Source organism: Bombina bombina, chromosome 8, assembly GCF_027579735.1.
Source record: "Bombina bombina isolate aBomBom1 chromosome 8, aBomBom1.pri, whole genome shotgun sequence".
Lineage (NCBI taxonomy): Eukaryota > Metazoa > Chordata > Amphibia > Anura > Bombinatoridae > Bombina > Bombina bombina.
The window spans coordinates 173,620,078-173,636,526 of NC_069506.1; the positions used below are offsets into that span (position 1 = coordinate 173,620,078).

At 39.6% G+C, this 16,449-nt stretch overlaps 1 protein-coding gene across 2 annotated transcripts in view; it reads left to right on the forward strand.

The window, feature by feature from the left end:
• The window catches only part of PPP1R12C (protein phosphatase 1 regulatory subunit 12C), a 666,212-nt gene that overhangs the window by 605,066 nt on the left and 44,697 nt on the right, over window positions 1-16,449 (forward strand). For both annotated transcript variants that reach the window (XM_053690707.1, XM_053690708.1), the window contains one exon: window positions 10,984-11,088. In XM_053690707.1, coding sequence (XP_053546682.1) covers window positions 10,984-11,088 — 105 coding nt within the window. The remainder of the gene's footprint in view (window positions 1-10,983; window positions 11,089-16,449) is intronic.

The following is a 16,449-nucleotide window of genomic DNA, read 5'->3' on the forward strand; positions in this document are numbered from 1 at the left end:
TCTGTCTGTAATCAGAGAACAGGGTATTGTGGTATTTCCTTATTTGGACGATATCTTGGTACTTGCTCAGTCTTTACATTTAGCAGAGTCTCATACGAATCGACTTGTGTTGTTTCTTCAAGATCATGGTTGGAGGATCAATTTACCAAAAAGTTCTTTGATTCCTCAAACAAGGGTAACCTTTCTGGGTTTCCAGATAGATTCAGTGTCCATGACTCTGTCTTTAACAGACAAGAGACGTCTAAAATTGATTACAGCTTGTCGAAACCTTCAGTCACAATCATTCCCTTCGGTAGCCTTATGCATGGAAATTCTAGGTCTTATGACTGCTGCATCGGACGCGATCCCCTTTGCTCGTTTTCACATGCGACCTCTTCAGCTCTGTATGCTGAACCAATGGTGCAGGGATTACACGAAGATATCTCAATTAATATCTTTAAAACCGATTGTTCGACACTCTCTAACGTGGTGGACAGATCACCATCGTTTAATTCAGGGGGCTTCTTTTGTTCTTCCGACCTGGACTGTAATTTCAACAGATGCAAGTCTCACAGGTTGGGGAGCTGTGTGGGGATCTCTGACGGCACAGGGAGTTTGGGAATCTCAGGAGGTGAGATTACCGATCAATATTTTGGAACTCCGTGCAATTTTCAGAGCTCTTCAGTTTTGGCCTCTTCTGAAGAGAGAATCGTTCATTTGTTTTCAGACAGACAATGTCACAACTGTGGCATACATCAATCATCAAGGAGGGACTCACAGTCCTCTGGCTATGAAAGAAGTATCTCGAATTTTGGTTTGGGCGGAATCCAGCTCCTGTCTAATCTCTGCGGTTCATATCCCAGGTGTAGACAATTGGGAAGCGGATTATCTCAGTCGCCAAACGTTGCATCCGGGCGAATGGTCTCTTCACCCAGAGGTATTTCTTCAGATTGTTCAAATGTGGGGGCTTCCAGAGATAGATCTGATGGCCTCTCATCTAAACAAGAAACTTCCCAGGTATCTGTCCAGATCCCGGGATCCTCAGGCGGAGGCAGTGGATGCATTATCACTTCCTTGGAAGTATCATCCTGCCTATATCTTTCCGCCTCTAGTTCTTCTTCCAAGAGTAATCTCCAAGATTCTGAGGGAATGCTCGTTTGTTCTGCTAATAGCTCCGGCATGGCCTCACAGGTTTTGGTATGCGGATCTTGTCCGGATGGCATCTTGCCAACCATGGACTCTTCCGTTAAGACCAGACCTTCTGTCGCAAGGTCCTTTTTTCCATCCGGATCTGAAATCCTTAAATTTAAAGGTATGGAGATTGAACGCTTGATTCTTAGTCAAAGAGGTTTCTCTGACTCTGTGATTGATACTATGTTACAGGCTCGTAAATCTGTATCTAGAGAGATATATTATAGAGTCTGGAAGACTTATATTTCTTGGTGTCTTACTCATCATTTTTCTTGGTATTCTTTTAGAATTCCGAGAATATTACAATTTCTTCAGGATGGTTTAGATAAGTGTTTGTCCGCAAGTTCCTTGAAAGGACAAATCTCTGCTCTTTCTGTTCTTTTTCACAGAAAGATTGCTATTCTTCCTGATATTCATTGTTTTGTACAAGCTTTGGTTCGTATAAAACCTGTCATTAAGTCAATTTCTCCTCCATGGAGTTTGAATTTGGTTCTGGGAGCTCTTCAAGCTCCTCCGTTTGAACCTATGCATTCATTGGACATTAAATTGCTTTCTTGGAAAGTTTTGTTCCTTTTGGCCATCTCTTCTGCCAGAAGAGTTTCTGAATTATCTGCTCTTTCTTGTGAGTCTCCTTTTCTGATTTTTCATCAGGATAAGGCGGTGTTGCGAACTTCTTTTCAATTTTTACCTAAGGTTGTGAATTCCAACAACATTAGTAGAGAAATCGTGGTTCCTTCATTATGTCCTAATCCTAAGAATTCTAAGGAGAAATCGTTACATTCTTTGGATGTTGTTAGAGCTTTGAAATATTATGTTGAAGCTACTAAATCTTTCCGAAAGACTTCTAGTCTATTTGTCATCTTTTCTGGTTCTAGAAAAGGCCAGAAAGCTTCTGCCATTTCTTTGGCATCCTGGTTGAAATCTTTAATTCATCTTGCCTATGTTAAATCGGGTAAGACTCCGCCTCAGAGGATTACAGCTCATTCTACTAGGTCAGTTTCTACTTCCTGGGCGTTTAGGAATGAAGCTTCAGTTGATCAGATTTGCAAAGCAGCGACTTGGTCCTCTTTGCATACTTTTACTAAATTCTACCATTTTGATGTATTTTCTTCTTCTGAAGCAGTTTTTGGTAGAAAGGTACTTCAGGCAGTGGTTTCGGTTTGAATCTTCTGCTTATGTTTTTCATTAAACTTTATTTTGGGTGTGGATTATTTTCAGCAGGAATTGGCTGTCTTTATTTTATCCCTCCCTCTCTAGTGACTCTTGTGTGGAAAGATCCACATCTTGGGTATTTATTATCCCATACGTCACTAGCTCATGGACTCTTGTTAATTACATGAAAGAAAACATAATTTATGTAAGAACTTACCTGATAAATTCATTTCTTTCATATTAACAAGAGTCCATGAGGCCCACCCTTTTTTGTGGTGGTTATGATTTTTTTGTATAAAGCACAATTATTCCAATTCCTTATTTTATATGCTTCGCACTTTTTTTCTTATCACCCCACTTCTTGGCTATTCGTTAAACTGATTTGTGGGTGTGGTGAGGGGTGTATTTATAGGCATTTTAAGGTTTGGGAAACTTTGCCCCTCCTGGTAGGAATGTATATCCCATACGTCACTAGCTCATGGACTCTTGTTAATATGAAAGAAATGAATTTATCAGGTAAGTTCTTACATAAATTATGTTTTTGGAAAACTGCGATTTTCAGAGCTCTTCAGTTCTGGCCTCTTCTGAAGAGAGAATCGTTTATTTGTTTTCAGACAGACAATGTCACAACCGTGGCGTATGTCAATCATCAGGGTGGGACTCACAGTCCTCAGGCTATGAAAGAAGTATCTCGGATACTTGCATGGGCGGAATCCAGCTCCTGTCTAATCTCTGCGGTTCATATCCCAGGTATAGACAATTGGGAAGCAGATTATCTCAGTCGCCAGACTTTACATCCGGGAGAATGGTGTCTTCACCCAGAAGTGTTTCTTCAGATTGTTCAGATATGGGGGCTTCCAGAAATAGATCTGATGGCTTCTCATCTAAACAGGAAACTTCACAGGTATCTGTCCAGATCCAGGGATCCTCAGGCGGAAGCAGTGGATGCGTTGTCACTTCCTTGGAATTATCAACCTGCTTATATCTTTCCGCCTCTAGTTCTTCTTCCAAGAGTGATTTCCAAAATCATAATGGAACGTTCGTTTGTTCTGCTGGTGGCTCCAGCATGGCCACACAGGTTTCGGTAAGCGGATCTTGTTCGGTTTTCCTGTTGCCAACCTTGGCCACTTCCGTTAAGGTCAGACCTTCTATCTCAAGGTTCGTTTTTCCATCAGGATCTCAAATTATTAAATTTGAAGGTATGGAGATTGAACGCTTAGTGCTTAGTCATAGAGGTTTCTCTGACTCAGTGATCAATACTATGTTGCAGGCTCTTAAATCTGTGTCTAGAAAGATTTATTACCGAGTTTGGAAGACTTACATTTCATGGTGTTCCTCTCATAAGTTCTCTTGGCATTCTTTTAGAATTCCTAGAATTTTACAGTTTCTTCAGGATGGTTTGGATAAGGGTTTGTCCGCAAGTTCCTTGAAAGGACAAATCTCTGCTCTTTCTGTTCTGTTTCACAGAAAAATTGCTAATCTTCCTGACATTTGTTATTTTGTACAGGCTTTGGTTCGTATCAAGCTTGTCATTAAGTCAATCTCTCCTCCTTGAAGTCTTAATTTGGTTTTGAGAGCTTAACAGGCTCCTCCGTTTGAGCCTATGCATTCTCTGGATATTAAGTTACTCTCTTGGAAAGTATTGTTTCTTTTGGCTATCTCTTCTGCTAGAAGAGTTTCTGAATTATCTGCTCTATCTTGTGAATCTCCTTTTCTGATTTTTCATCAGGATAAGGCGGTTTTGCGGACTTCATTTAAATTTTTACCTAAGGTTGTGAATTCCAACAACATTAGTAGAGTAATTGTTGTCCCTTCGTTGTGTCCTAATCCTAAGAATTCTTTGGAAAGATCTTTGCATTCTTTAGATGTGGTAAGAGCTTTGAAATATTATGTTGAAGCTACTAAAGATTTCAGAAAGACTTCTAGTCTATTTGTTATCTTTTCTGGTCCTAAGAAAGGTCAGAAAGCTTCTGCTATTTCTTTGGCTTCTCGGTTAAAACTTTTGATTCATCATGCTTATGTGGAGTCGGATAAATCCCCGCCTCAGAGGATTACGGCTCATTCTACTAGGTCAGTTTCCTGGGCTTTTAAGAATGAAGCTTCTGTTGATCAGATTTGCAAAGCAGCAGTCTTCTTTACATACTTTTACTAAATTCTACCATTTTGATGTTTTCTCTTCTTCAGAAGCAGTTTTTGATAGAAAAGTTCTTCAGGCAGCTGTTTCAGTTTGATTCTTCTGCTTATAATTTCAGTTTTTTTCATTATAAGAATAAAACTTTTTGATTTGGGTTGTGGATTATTTTTTCAGCGGAATTGGCTGTCTTTATTTTTATCCCTCCCTCTCTAGTGACTCTTACGTGGAGTTCCACATCTTGGGTATTTGCTATCCCATACGTCACTAGCTCATGGACTCTTGTCAATTACATGAAAGAAAACATAATTTATGTAAGAACTTACCAGATAAATTCATTTCTTTCCTATTGGCAAGAGTCCATGAGGCCCACCCTTTTTATGGTGGTTATGATTTTTTTTGTATAAAGCACAATTATTCCAATTCCTTGTTGATGCTTTCACTCCTTTCTTATCACCCCACTTCTTGGCTATTTGTTAAACTGAATTGTGGGTGTGGTGGGGGGTGTATTTATAGGCATTTTGAGGTTTGGGAAACTTTGCCCCTCCTGGTAGGAATGTATATCCCATACGTCACTAGCTCATGGACTCTTGCCAATATGAAAGAAATTAATTCATCAGGTAAGTTCTTACATAAATTATGTTTTTCTGCCTCAGGATAAAAAACCTAAGGGTAAATCTAAGGCTTCTAACCGTTTTCGTCCTTTCGCCAAAATAAGGAACAAAAACTCAATCCTTCCCCCAAGGAATCTGTTTCCAATTGGAAGCCTTCCTCAAATTGGAATAAATCCAAGCCATTTAAGAAACCAAAGTCAGCCCCTAAGTCCGCATGAAGGTGCGGCCCTCATTCCAGCTCAGCTGGTAGGGGGCAGATTAAGGTTTTTCAAGGATATTTGGATAAATTTTGTCCAAAATCAATGGATTCAGAGCATTGTCTCTCAAGGGTATCGAATAGGATTCAGAGTAAGACCTCCTGTGAAGATTTTTTTCTCTCACGTATCCCAGCAAATCCAGTAAAAGCTCAGGCTTTCCTGAAGTGTGTTTCAGACCTGGAGTCTTCAGGGGTAATCATGCCAGTTCCTTTTCAGGAACAAGGTTTGGGGTTTTATTCAAATCTATTCATTGTCCCAAAGAAGGAAAATTTATTCAGACCAGTTCTGGATCTGAAAATTTTGAATCGTTATGTAAGAGTACCAACTTTTAAGATGGTGACTATAAGGACTATTCTGCCTTTTGTTCAGCGAGGACATTATATGTCCACAATAGACTTGCAGGATGCATACTTTCATATTCCGATTCATCCAGAACATTATCAGTTTCTGAGATTCTTGTTGCTCTTCCATTTTGCCTAGCAACAGCTCCAAGAATCTTTTCAAAGGTTCTCATTGCCCTACTCTCTGTAATCAGAGAACAGGGTATTGCAGTGTTTCCTTATTTGGACGATATCTTGGTACTAGCTCAGTCTTTACGTTCTGTAGAATCTCACACAAATCAACTAGTGTTGTTTCTTCAGAAACATGGTTGGAGGATCAATTTACCAAAAAGTTTTTTGATTTCTCAGACAAGGGTCACCTTTTTAGGCTTCCAGATAGATTCAGTGTCCATGACTCTGTCTCTAACAGACAAGAGACGTTTAAAATTGATTGCAGCCTGCCGGCACCTTCAGTCTCAGTCATTCCCTTCAGTGGCTATGTGCATGGAAGTTTTAGGTCTCATGACTGCAGCATTAGACGCGATCCCCTTTGCTCGTTTTCACATGAGCTCTACAGCTTTGTATGCTGAACCAATGGTGCAGGGATTATAGAAAGATATCACAATTAATATCCTTAAATCCCAATGTACGACACTCTCTGACGTGGTGGATAGATCACCATCGTTTAGTTCAAGGGGCTTCTTTTGTTCGGCCAACCTGGACTGTGATCACAACAGATGCGAGTCTTTCAGGTTGGGGAGCTGTTTGGGGATCTCTGACAGCACAAGGGGTTTGGAAATCTCAAGAGGCGAGATTACCAATAAATATTTTAGAACTCTGTGCAATTCTCAGAGCTCTTCAGTTTTGGCCTCTATTAAAGAGAGAACCGTTCATTTGTTTTCAGACAGACAATATCACAACAGTGGCATTTGTGAATCATCAGGGTGGGACTCACAGTCCCCAAGCTATGGACGAAGTATCTCGGATACTTGCTTGGGCGGAATCCAGCTCCTGTCTAATCTCTGCGGTGCATATCCCAGGTGTAGACAATTGGGAGGCGGATTATCTCAGCCGTCAGACTTTACATCCAGGGGAGTGGTCTCTCCATCCAGATGCGTTTTCTCAAATTGTTCAGAGATAAATCTCTTGGCCTCTCATCTAAACAAGAAACTTCCCAGATACCTGTCCAGGTCCAGGGATATTCAGGCGGAAGCAGTGGATGCGCTGACACTTCCTTGGTGTTATCATCCTGCTTACATTTTCCCGCCTCTAGTTCTCCTTCCAAGAGTGATCTCCAAAATCATCATGGAACAATCGTTTGTGTTGCTGGTGGCTCCAGCATGGCCACCCAGGTTTTGGTATGCAGATCTGGTTCGGATGTCCAGTTGCCAGCCTTGACCACTTCCGTTAAGGCTGGACCTACTGTCTCAAGGTCCGTTTTTCCATCAGGATCTCAAATCATTAAACTTGAAGGTATGGAAATTGAACGATTAGTACTAAGTCATAGAGGTTTCTCTGACTCAGTGATTAATACTATGTTACAAGCTCGTAAATCTGTCTCTAGAAAGATTTATTATAGAGTTTGGAAGACTTACATTTCATGGTGTTCTTCTCATAAATTCTCTTGGCATTCTTTTAGAATTCCTAGAATTTTACAGTTTCTTCAGGATGGTTTGGATAAGGGTTTGTCTACAAGTTCCTTGAAGGGACAAATCTCTGCTCTTTCTGTTTTATTTCACAGAAAGATTGCTATACTTCCTGATATTCACTGTTTTGTACAGGCTTTAGTTCGTATTAAACCTGTCATTAAATCAATTTCTCCTCCTTGGAGTCTTAATTTGGTTCTGAAAGTTTTACAGGCTCCTCCATTTGAGCCTATGCATTCTTTGGACATTAAACTACTTTCTTGGAAAGTGTTGTTCCTTTTGGCTATCTCTTCTGCTAGAAGAGTTTCTGAGCTATCTGCTCTTTCTTGTGAGTCTCCTTTTCTGATTTTTCATCAGGATAAGGCAGTTTTACGGACTTCTTTTCAATTTTTACCTAAGGTTGTGAATTCTAACATTAATAGAGTAATTGTTGTCCCTTCCTTGTGTCCTTCCTTGTGTCCTTCCTTGTGTCCTTCCTTGTGTCCTAATCCTAAGAATTCTTTGGAAAGATCCTTACATTCTTTGGATGTGGTGAGAGCTTTGAAATATTATGTGGAAGCTACTAAAGATTTCAGGAAGACTTCCAGTCTATTTGTTTTATTTTCTGGTCCTAGGAAAGGTCAGAAGGCTTCTGCTATTTCCTTGGCTTCTTGGTTGGAACTTTTGATTCATCAAGCTTATTTGGAATCGGGTCAGCCTCAGAGAATTACAGCTTATTCTACTAGATCAGTCTCCACTTTGTGGGCCTTTAAGAATGAAGCTTCAGTTGATCAGATTTGCAAAGTGGCAACTTGGTCCTCTTTGCATACATTTACTAAATTTTACCGTTTTTATGTATTTGCTTCTTCAGAAGCAGTTTTTGGTAGAAAGTTCTTGAGGCAGCATTTTCAGTTTGATTCTTCTAATTTAATTTAAGTTTTTTTCTTTCATTTATGAGAATAAACTTATTTTTTTTTGAGTTGTGGATTAATGTTTTTCAGCGGAAAATGGCTGTTTTTATTTTTATCCCTCCCTCTCTAGTGAATCTTGCGTGGAGTTCCACATCTTGGGTATTGCTATCCCATACGTCACTAGCTCATGGACTCTTGCCAATTTTATGAAAGAGAACATAATTTATGTAAGAACTTACCTGATAAATTCATTTCTTTCATATTGGCAAGAGTCCATGATGCCCACCCTTTTTATGGTGGTTATAATTTTTTGTATAAAGCACAATTATTTCCAAATTTCTTTTGTTGATGCTTTCTACTCCTTTCTTTATCACCCAACTGCTTGGCTATTCGTTAAACTGAATTGTGGGTGGGGTGAGGGGTGTATTTATAGGCATTTTGAGGTTTGGGAAACTTTGCCCCTCCTGGTAGGATTGTATATCCCATATGTCACTAGCTCATGGACTCTTGCCAATATGAAAGAAATTAATTTATCAGGTAAGTTCTTACATAAATTATGTTTTCTTGCGATAAATCAGTATAGAGATCCAAGAAGTATCTAATGGCTATTAAGCCATATTGGTGAGGTATTGACGAGTACAGGGAGATCGCATCAATGGTAAGCCAACTGTACTCGTCTTTCCAATTAATACTTTCCATCACCTTTAGGGTATGAGTGATATCCCTAACATAGCTAGGTAAATTAGGTACTAACGGTTGTAGGAAAGAATCAACCCACTTGGATAATGGCTCCAAAAGAGAACCAATACCAGCCACTATTGGTCTCCCCTTAATATCATTTGTGCTTTTATGAACTTTGGGGAGATGGTGGAAGATGGGTGTGAACTTTGGGGAGATGGTGGAAGATGGGTGTGACAGGATATGAGTGATATCCCTAACATAGCTAGGTAAATTAGGTACTAACGGTTGTAGGAAAGAATCAACACACTTGGATAATGGCTCCAAAAGAGAACCAATACCAGCCACTATTGGTCTCCCCTTAATATCATTTGTGCTTTTATGAACTTTGGGGAGATGGTGGAAGATGGGTGTGACAGGATTAGTGACCGTCATCTGTTCAGCAGATTGTATATCAATCAACCCATCCTCCACCTCCTCATCCAAAAGATGCTTAAGCTCACGTGAAAATCTAGCGGTAGGATTCCCTGGCAGCTCAGTGTAGGTGTTCACCTCACTCAATTGGCGAAAAGCCTCATTGATGTAGTCTACCCTATCCATCACCACCACACTTCCAACCTTTTTGTCAGACCCTGGTTAGTATCAGGCCTGTTTAAGTCTGTTGTTCCTCTCAGTGCTTTAACCTTGTTTTAAGGTTTCTTTTACAAGATACGACGAGTCCACGGATTTCATCCTTACTTATGGGATTGCGCCTCCTGGTCAGCAGGAAGTGGCAAAAAGCACCACAGCCGAGCTGTATATATAGCTCCTCCCTTCCCTCCCACTCCAGTCATTCTCTTTGCCTGTGTTAGTGATAGTATGAGTTAAAGTGAGGTGTTAGTTTAGATTCTTCAATCAAGAAGTTTTTTTATTTTAAAATGGTGCCAGTGAGTACTATTTTTCTCAGGGAGAAATCGTCAGTCTATTACTTCCCAAGAGGAGTGGAGGCATCTTTTTTTCTGCCCTGATGTTGATGATCTTAGCAAACGTTATCTAAGATCCTGCTGGTTCCACACAGAGCAGTTGAAGGTAGTGTAAAGAAACATCTTCAGTGTGGGGAACTGTCTCATGCTACAAGCAGCATTGAGGTATGTTCAGTCTTTTGTTTCTGGGGAGACTTGTTACATCAGAACAGGCTGACATTCCCTAACTGGGGAGGGTTAATCAGTATGCACTATAGGAGAAATGGTGTACCTGGAATTCCCTTTTATTTTGATTATTTAATAGTGTGTTTGGCGTTTCACTTTAAATACTGTGTGTGTGTATATATATGTATATATGTATGTGTGTGTGTGTGTGTGTGTATATATATATATATATATATATATATATATATATATATATATATATATATATATATATGTGTGTGTATATGTCTAGTAGCCGGTGGCCCAGCACTCTAACCTCTGTACACATATAGTGACCTGGGTGCAGTCCTCAATGAACAAACATACAGACACGTAGAGAAGGGGGACACTCACAGGATTTGCATAATCCAATAATTTATTATGAATAAAGTGCATAAAAAGTCATAGTCAACGTTTCGTATCTACCCTTGAGCCTTCTTCAAGACTGATTTTCTGATTTTACATCTTAGTACGGCTAACCTACCGTGTTCCCAGCGGAGAGAAAAACTCAGTTTTTTTCTCTCCGCTGGGAACACATCTGAGGAAGGAGTGAATGCTCCGAAAACGTTCACAATAAAGTTTGCTGTGAGCTAAATCCAGAGAGTGCAATCATTGAACTGTGGTATTTAGAGTCAGTTGCACCCTGGTCCTTATTCCAAGAGCGAGTGGGAGTGTGCCTTTCATCTTTGTTTGATATATAGATATACTGTATATGTGTGTGTATGTAGAAGTTTTATTTATCTCCAAAAAAAGGCACATGATGCTATAATCTTCTAGAACCTATAAATTGTTATTCCTTTATTGAGGGAAAGAAAATTCTGATCCATACATTTTATGTAATTCACAATTTAAAATTCTATCAGATTTTGTTTTTGTTTAGCTGCTTCAAATGTATTTCTCAGAACATGTGAAAAATCTTTCTATTTTTTTAAATTTACTTTGGCATTTATTTTAAACAGTTATATGAAGATTTGTTATCAGAGAATGAAACCCTGAAAGAGCAACTTCAAGAGACAGAACTGAAACTTACCCAGATAAAGCTGGAGCTAGAGAGAGTCACACAGGTATCTTCTCTTCTATATTTTCATGCACTGGAACATTTATTTTCTCACATAGATCTAAGCACTAATAACAGAACCCGCTGTGAAACGTCAGATGTTGATAATAATCATTTTGAGTGAGTTTGATATTGTAATAATGGAGTTTTAAAGGGACTGTAAAATTTAAACATGATGCAGATAAAGCATTCAATTTGAAACAACCTTCTGGTTTTCTTTTATCAAATGTGGTTTGTTCTTTTGGTGTCCTTTGTTGAAGAGGAAATCTAGGTAGGCTGATGGTTCATGAGCATTCACATGTCTTTAGCATCCTAAGGCAGCATTATTTGCAACTATGTATAACATTCTTGCAAACACTGCTGCCAGATGGATAAAGCATACCAAGAGTACTAAGCATGATTGATAATAGAAGTAAAACGGAAAGTTGTTTTAAAATCTCATGCTCTTACCCCACTATACAGGGTACATCACCTTCTGTTTTATTACTAGGGTGCATTTTCTCATTTGCTTAAATTCAGAGATAACCTAAAATAATAAGCACTGAATTGAAAATGTTCAGATCTTAGTAGCTGGCTTCATGATGTTATTCCCATACACAGAGTAAATTAATCACAATTGGGAAGTTGTGGAGACTTAACACTGTAAATATTTTTGGCTCCTATTCTTTTGTAAAGATTTTAAAGGGATACTAAACACTATGAAATGGTAATATAAAATGATAAATTGTATATAGAAAAACTTTACAACATACTTGTATTATTTATTTCGTCCCCTTTTCCTGTAAATCCATTCTGAAATTGTCAGCTTTTCAGTTCAGGTTAGAAATGGAAGTGCAGAAAACTGTTATATTCCACACAGCTATTGGCTGCACACTCTAGTGACCTATTTATAACTGTCCCTAATTGGCCACAGCAGAGAAGGTACAACATGGCAGCTCCATTTGTTTTATAGACACTAAAACTTTACACTTATTTTGTCACTATTTCAACAGCTAATGAAACTTGTTTTTAAAATACATCTACATGTTCTCAGACTAATCTTTTCTTTGAATGTATCATTATATCTAGCATTTTAGTGTTTAATGTCCCTTTTAAGCTTGTTGCCTTGATCAGCTGAATACTTCAGACATATAAGCAACATGTATGAGAGCTTTAAAGGACCAGTAAACACAGCAGATTTGCATAATCAACAAATGCAATATAACAAGACAATACAATAGCATTTACTCTGAATGTCAAATGAGTAGTAGATTCTTTTCTAACACATTTCAGAGTTATATATATTTCCACTCCCCCTGTACCATGTGATAGCAATCAGCCAATCACAAATGCATATACGTATAGTCTGAGTTCTTGCACATGCTCAGTAGGAGCTGGTGATTTAAAAAAAGTGTAAATATAAAAGACTGTGCACATTTTTTTTTAATGGAAGTAAATTGGAAAGTTGTTTAAAATTACATGCTGTATCTGAATCATGAAAATGTAATAAAACCTGAGTGTCCCTTTAATAAAAATAATTTCCTGTTTAACTTGAAATTTAACTTTGAAATATCCAAACTAAAGCCAACTCGAGATCAGAAGTTTGGGCTTTGTATGTTGTGATTCAATTAGAGGCCTAACTATAAAAGGACAGAAACAATTCCAAATTAAAGTAGATTTAAAGTAATACTAAAGCCAAAATTAAAGATTCCCGATTTTGATAGTGTATGCAATTTTTAACAACTTTCTAATTTACTTCCATTATCAATTTGTTCTCACTTCCTCACAGAAAGGGTGGTTGATCCACAGAATAAACTTTCATTAGAGGTAGTAAGGACAAACCATGTGGGGGATTTAAAAAATGCCTGAGAAAAGCATCATTACTTATTCTTCAAACTTTAAATGCTTACACTTACGTTTTTGGGGCTGACATGTTGGGCCAATGGTTCTTATCTGTTTTCAAAATTTAAGGTTCTAGCTTATTATTGATAAATTTTAGGTTCTGGGTAAAATAAGCTTATTTTTAGCTTTGCACAGTTATTATTTTATTGGTACTTACTGGGAACCTGGCCCAGAAACCATATGTAAGCTCACAGTACAACTGAGAGCTGGTAAGACAAGACTTATACATAACAATCAATCTTTTGCCTCCTTGTTAAAGTAGTGGCATGTAAACGCCCACCTTAACCACAAGCCAATGATGACTTGGGTTCAGTATATTTTTTTTAAATTGCTCCTACAGTGTTCTCCATGGAAAATTGCCAGCTGGGTGGAAATATGAAATAGCTGGATGGGGTTATAATTTAACATAAATGTATTTTAACCATTCACGCCTATTGGACTTTGCTCAGTCCTTCTGTTTCATTCTGCGGTTCTGGCTGTCCACTTTAACAACCAAGACCAGAGGATATATATATATATATATATATATATATATATATATATATATATATATATTGGACAAAGTAGAAAGCTAGGGGGTGTAAACCCTCTAACTCACCTTTTAGCGCTACTGAGGCAGGAATATAGTGCCTTTTATCAAGGGCACCCCTATATATAATAGTCTCCGTAAGAGATACAGACAGCCAATCCCATATAAGGAGTCCCTTAACACCTCTCAAAATTAGATAAGTACAAAAGAAAAGCGGGATAGCGCTATAAACAACAGAGCACTGAAATGCACAAGTATAGACTGATCACTAGACCTGTTGTCAATATATGATATTATATACTATACAATGATTTGAAGGTAAACAATGTATGTGGAGAGCAAAAGTAGGTAGTGCACAAAGTCCAAAAAAAACGAAAACAGCAACACAGAGCCAAATTAATAGGAGTAGTGTGCACTTACATTAAACTCCCTCAATCATATGAGGTAAGGATGATTCGGTATCGCTGAGAAGTTGGTACCCCCTGAAGTATGGGTCCACCGGAAAGTAGAGCTTCTTTTCCTTTTCTTTTCACAATCTGCCCCTCTCAGTTTTCAGGTAGATGGAAACTTTCAATCTTAATCCATGTGACATAAAGGAAGCCAGAAAAAGATATATTGTGTAATACCGTTTTATTAACCACACATACAAACAAATTAGTCAAACTCACATTTAAAATCCTCAACAAATGAGGTATGCAATAGGCGCATAGAATATAGCTGGAAAATACAGGTAGTGCACTCAAGCAAATCCTATATAATAAATGGCCAAGTATGTTTGTCAGATGCAGTCATGCGCAGTAGAGACTGCACGTGACAAACATACCTGGCCATTTGGATCCTGACACTCAGCACAGAGTAAGGCTGAAGCGGAGTGTCAGGGGGCGTGACCGGGGTGCGACGATGGGCGTGGCCGGGTGGGTGTTGCCGCGAGGGGGAGTGGCCGGCGGCTGTCGCCGCGAGGGGGCGTGGCCGAGCGGGGTGCCGCGATGGGGGCGTGGCAAGAGAGGGAACAAGAGAGGGGGGAGAAGGACCAAAGAAGGGGGGAGAGAGCCAAATATAGGGGGAGAGAACAAAAGAGGGGGCAAAGCGAGCCAAATAAAGGGGGGAGAGAACAAAAGAGGGGGCAGAGAGAGACAGAGAGTGGAGAGAGCCAAATAGATGGGGCAGAGAGGGCCAAAGAGGGGGCAGAGAGGGCCAAAGAGGGGGCAGAGAGGGCCAAAGAGGGGGCAGAGAGGGCCAAAGAGGGGGCAGAGAGGGCCAAAGAGGGGGCAGAGAGAGCCAAAGAGGGGGGGGAGAACAAAAGAGGGGGCAGAGAGAGCCAAATAGAGGGGGGAGAGAACAAAAGAGGGGCAAGAGAGAGCCAGAGAGTGGCGAGAGAGAGCCAGAGAGTGGCGAGAGAGAGCCAGAGAGTGGCGAGAGAGAGCCAAATAGAGGGGGGAGAGAGACAAATAGAGGGGGGAGAGAGCCAAAGAGTGGGGGGAGAGAGCCAAAGAGTGGGGGGAGAGAGCCAAAGAGTGGGGGGAGAGAGCCAAAGAGTGGGGGGAGAGAGCCAAAGAGTGGGGGAGAGAGAGCCAAAGAGGGGGGAGAGAGAGCCAAAGAGGGGGGAGAGAGAACCAAAGAGGGGTCAGAGAGCCAAAGAGGGTAGAGTGCAAAGGAGAGGGGGGAGAGAAAGCAATAGAGAGGGGGTGAGAGCAAGGGGTGGGACAGCTGTACTGCAAAAAATGGCCTGTGTACACGGGCTTTAGTACTAGTAGTCTAAGGTAAGAACTCAAACAATTTGATAACCTCTGATGAAGAAGGGACTTAGACAGAATTAGTCCTTTGAAACGCGTAAGGTTTTAGTGTTAAGGGAAGGACAACCCTCTGGAAAAAAAACAGAATTTTTGGTGTGAATATTTCTTGGGAAACCGTGAACTGAGACTATTTGCTTGAGTGCACTACCTGTATTTTCCAGCTATATTCTATGCGCCTATTGCATACCTCATTTGTTGAGGATTTTAAATGTGAGTTTGACTAATTCGCTTGTTTGTATGTGTGGTTATTAAAACGGTATTACACTATATATCTTTTTCTGGCTTCCATTATGTCACGTGGATTGAGATTGAAAGTTTCCATCTACCTGAAAACTGAGAGGGGCAGATTGTGAAAAGAAAAGGAAAAGAAGCTCTACTTTCCGGTGGACCCATACTTCAGGGGGTACTAACTTCTCAGCGATACCGAATCATCCTTAACTCATATGATTGAGGGAGTTTAATGTAAGTGCACACCCAAGGGGGAGCTGTATATGAAAAGACTACTCCTATTAATTTGGCTCTGTGTTGCCGTTTCGTTTTTTTTGGACTTTGTCCACTACTTTTCTTTTGTACATATATATATATAGATAGAGATAAAGAGATATAGATATATATAGATATAGAGATAGATATAGAAAGATATAGATAGATATATATATATATATATATATATATATATATATATATCCAAACAGAAGAGCACTCCAAGGGTCTTGTTGAAAAGAAAATCACTTTTATTGTGTGAACTTTTCTTTCATGTAATTAGCAAGAGTCCATGAGCTAGTGACGTATGGGATATACATTCCTACCAGGAGGGGCAAAGTTTCCCAAACCTTAAAATGCCTATAAATACACCCCTCACCACACCCACAATTCAGTTTTACAAACTTTGCCTCCGATGGAGGTGGTGAAGTAAGTTTGTGCTAGATTCTACGTTGATATGCGCTCCGCAGCAAGTTGGAGCCCGGTTTTCCTCTCAGCGTGCAGTGAATGTCAGAGGGATGTGAGGAGAGTATTGCCTATTTGAATGCAGTGATCTCCTTCTACGGGGTCTATTTCATAGGTTCTCTGTTATCGGTCGTAGAGATTCATCTCTTACCTCCCTTTTCAGATCGACGATATACTCGTATATATACCATTACCTCTGCTGATTCTCGTTTCAGTA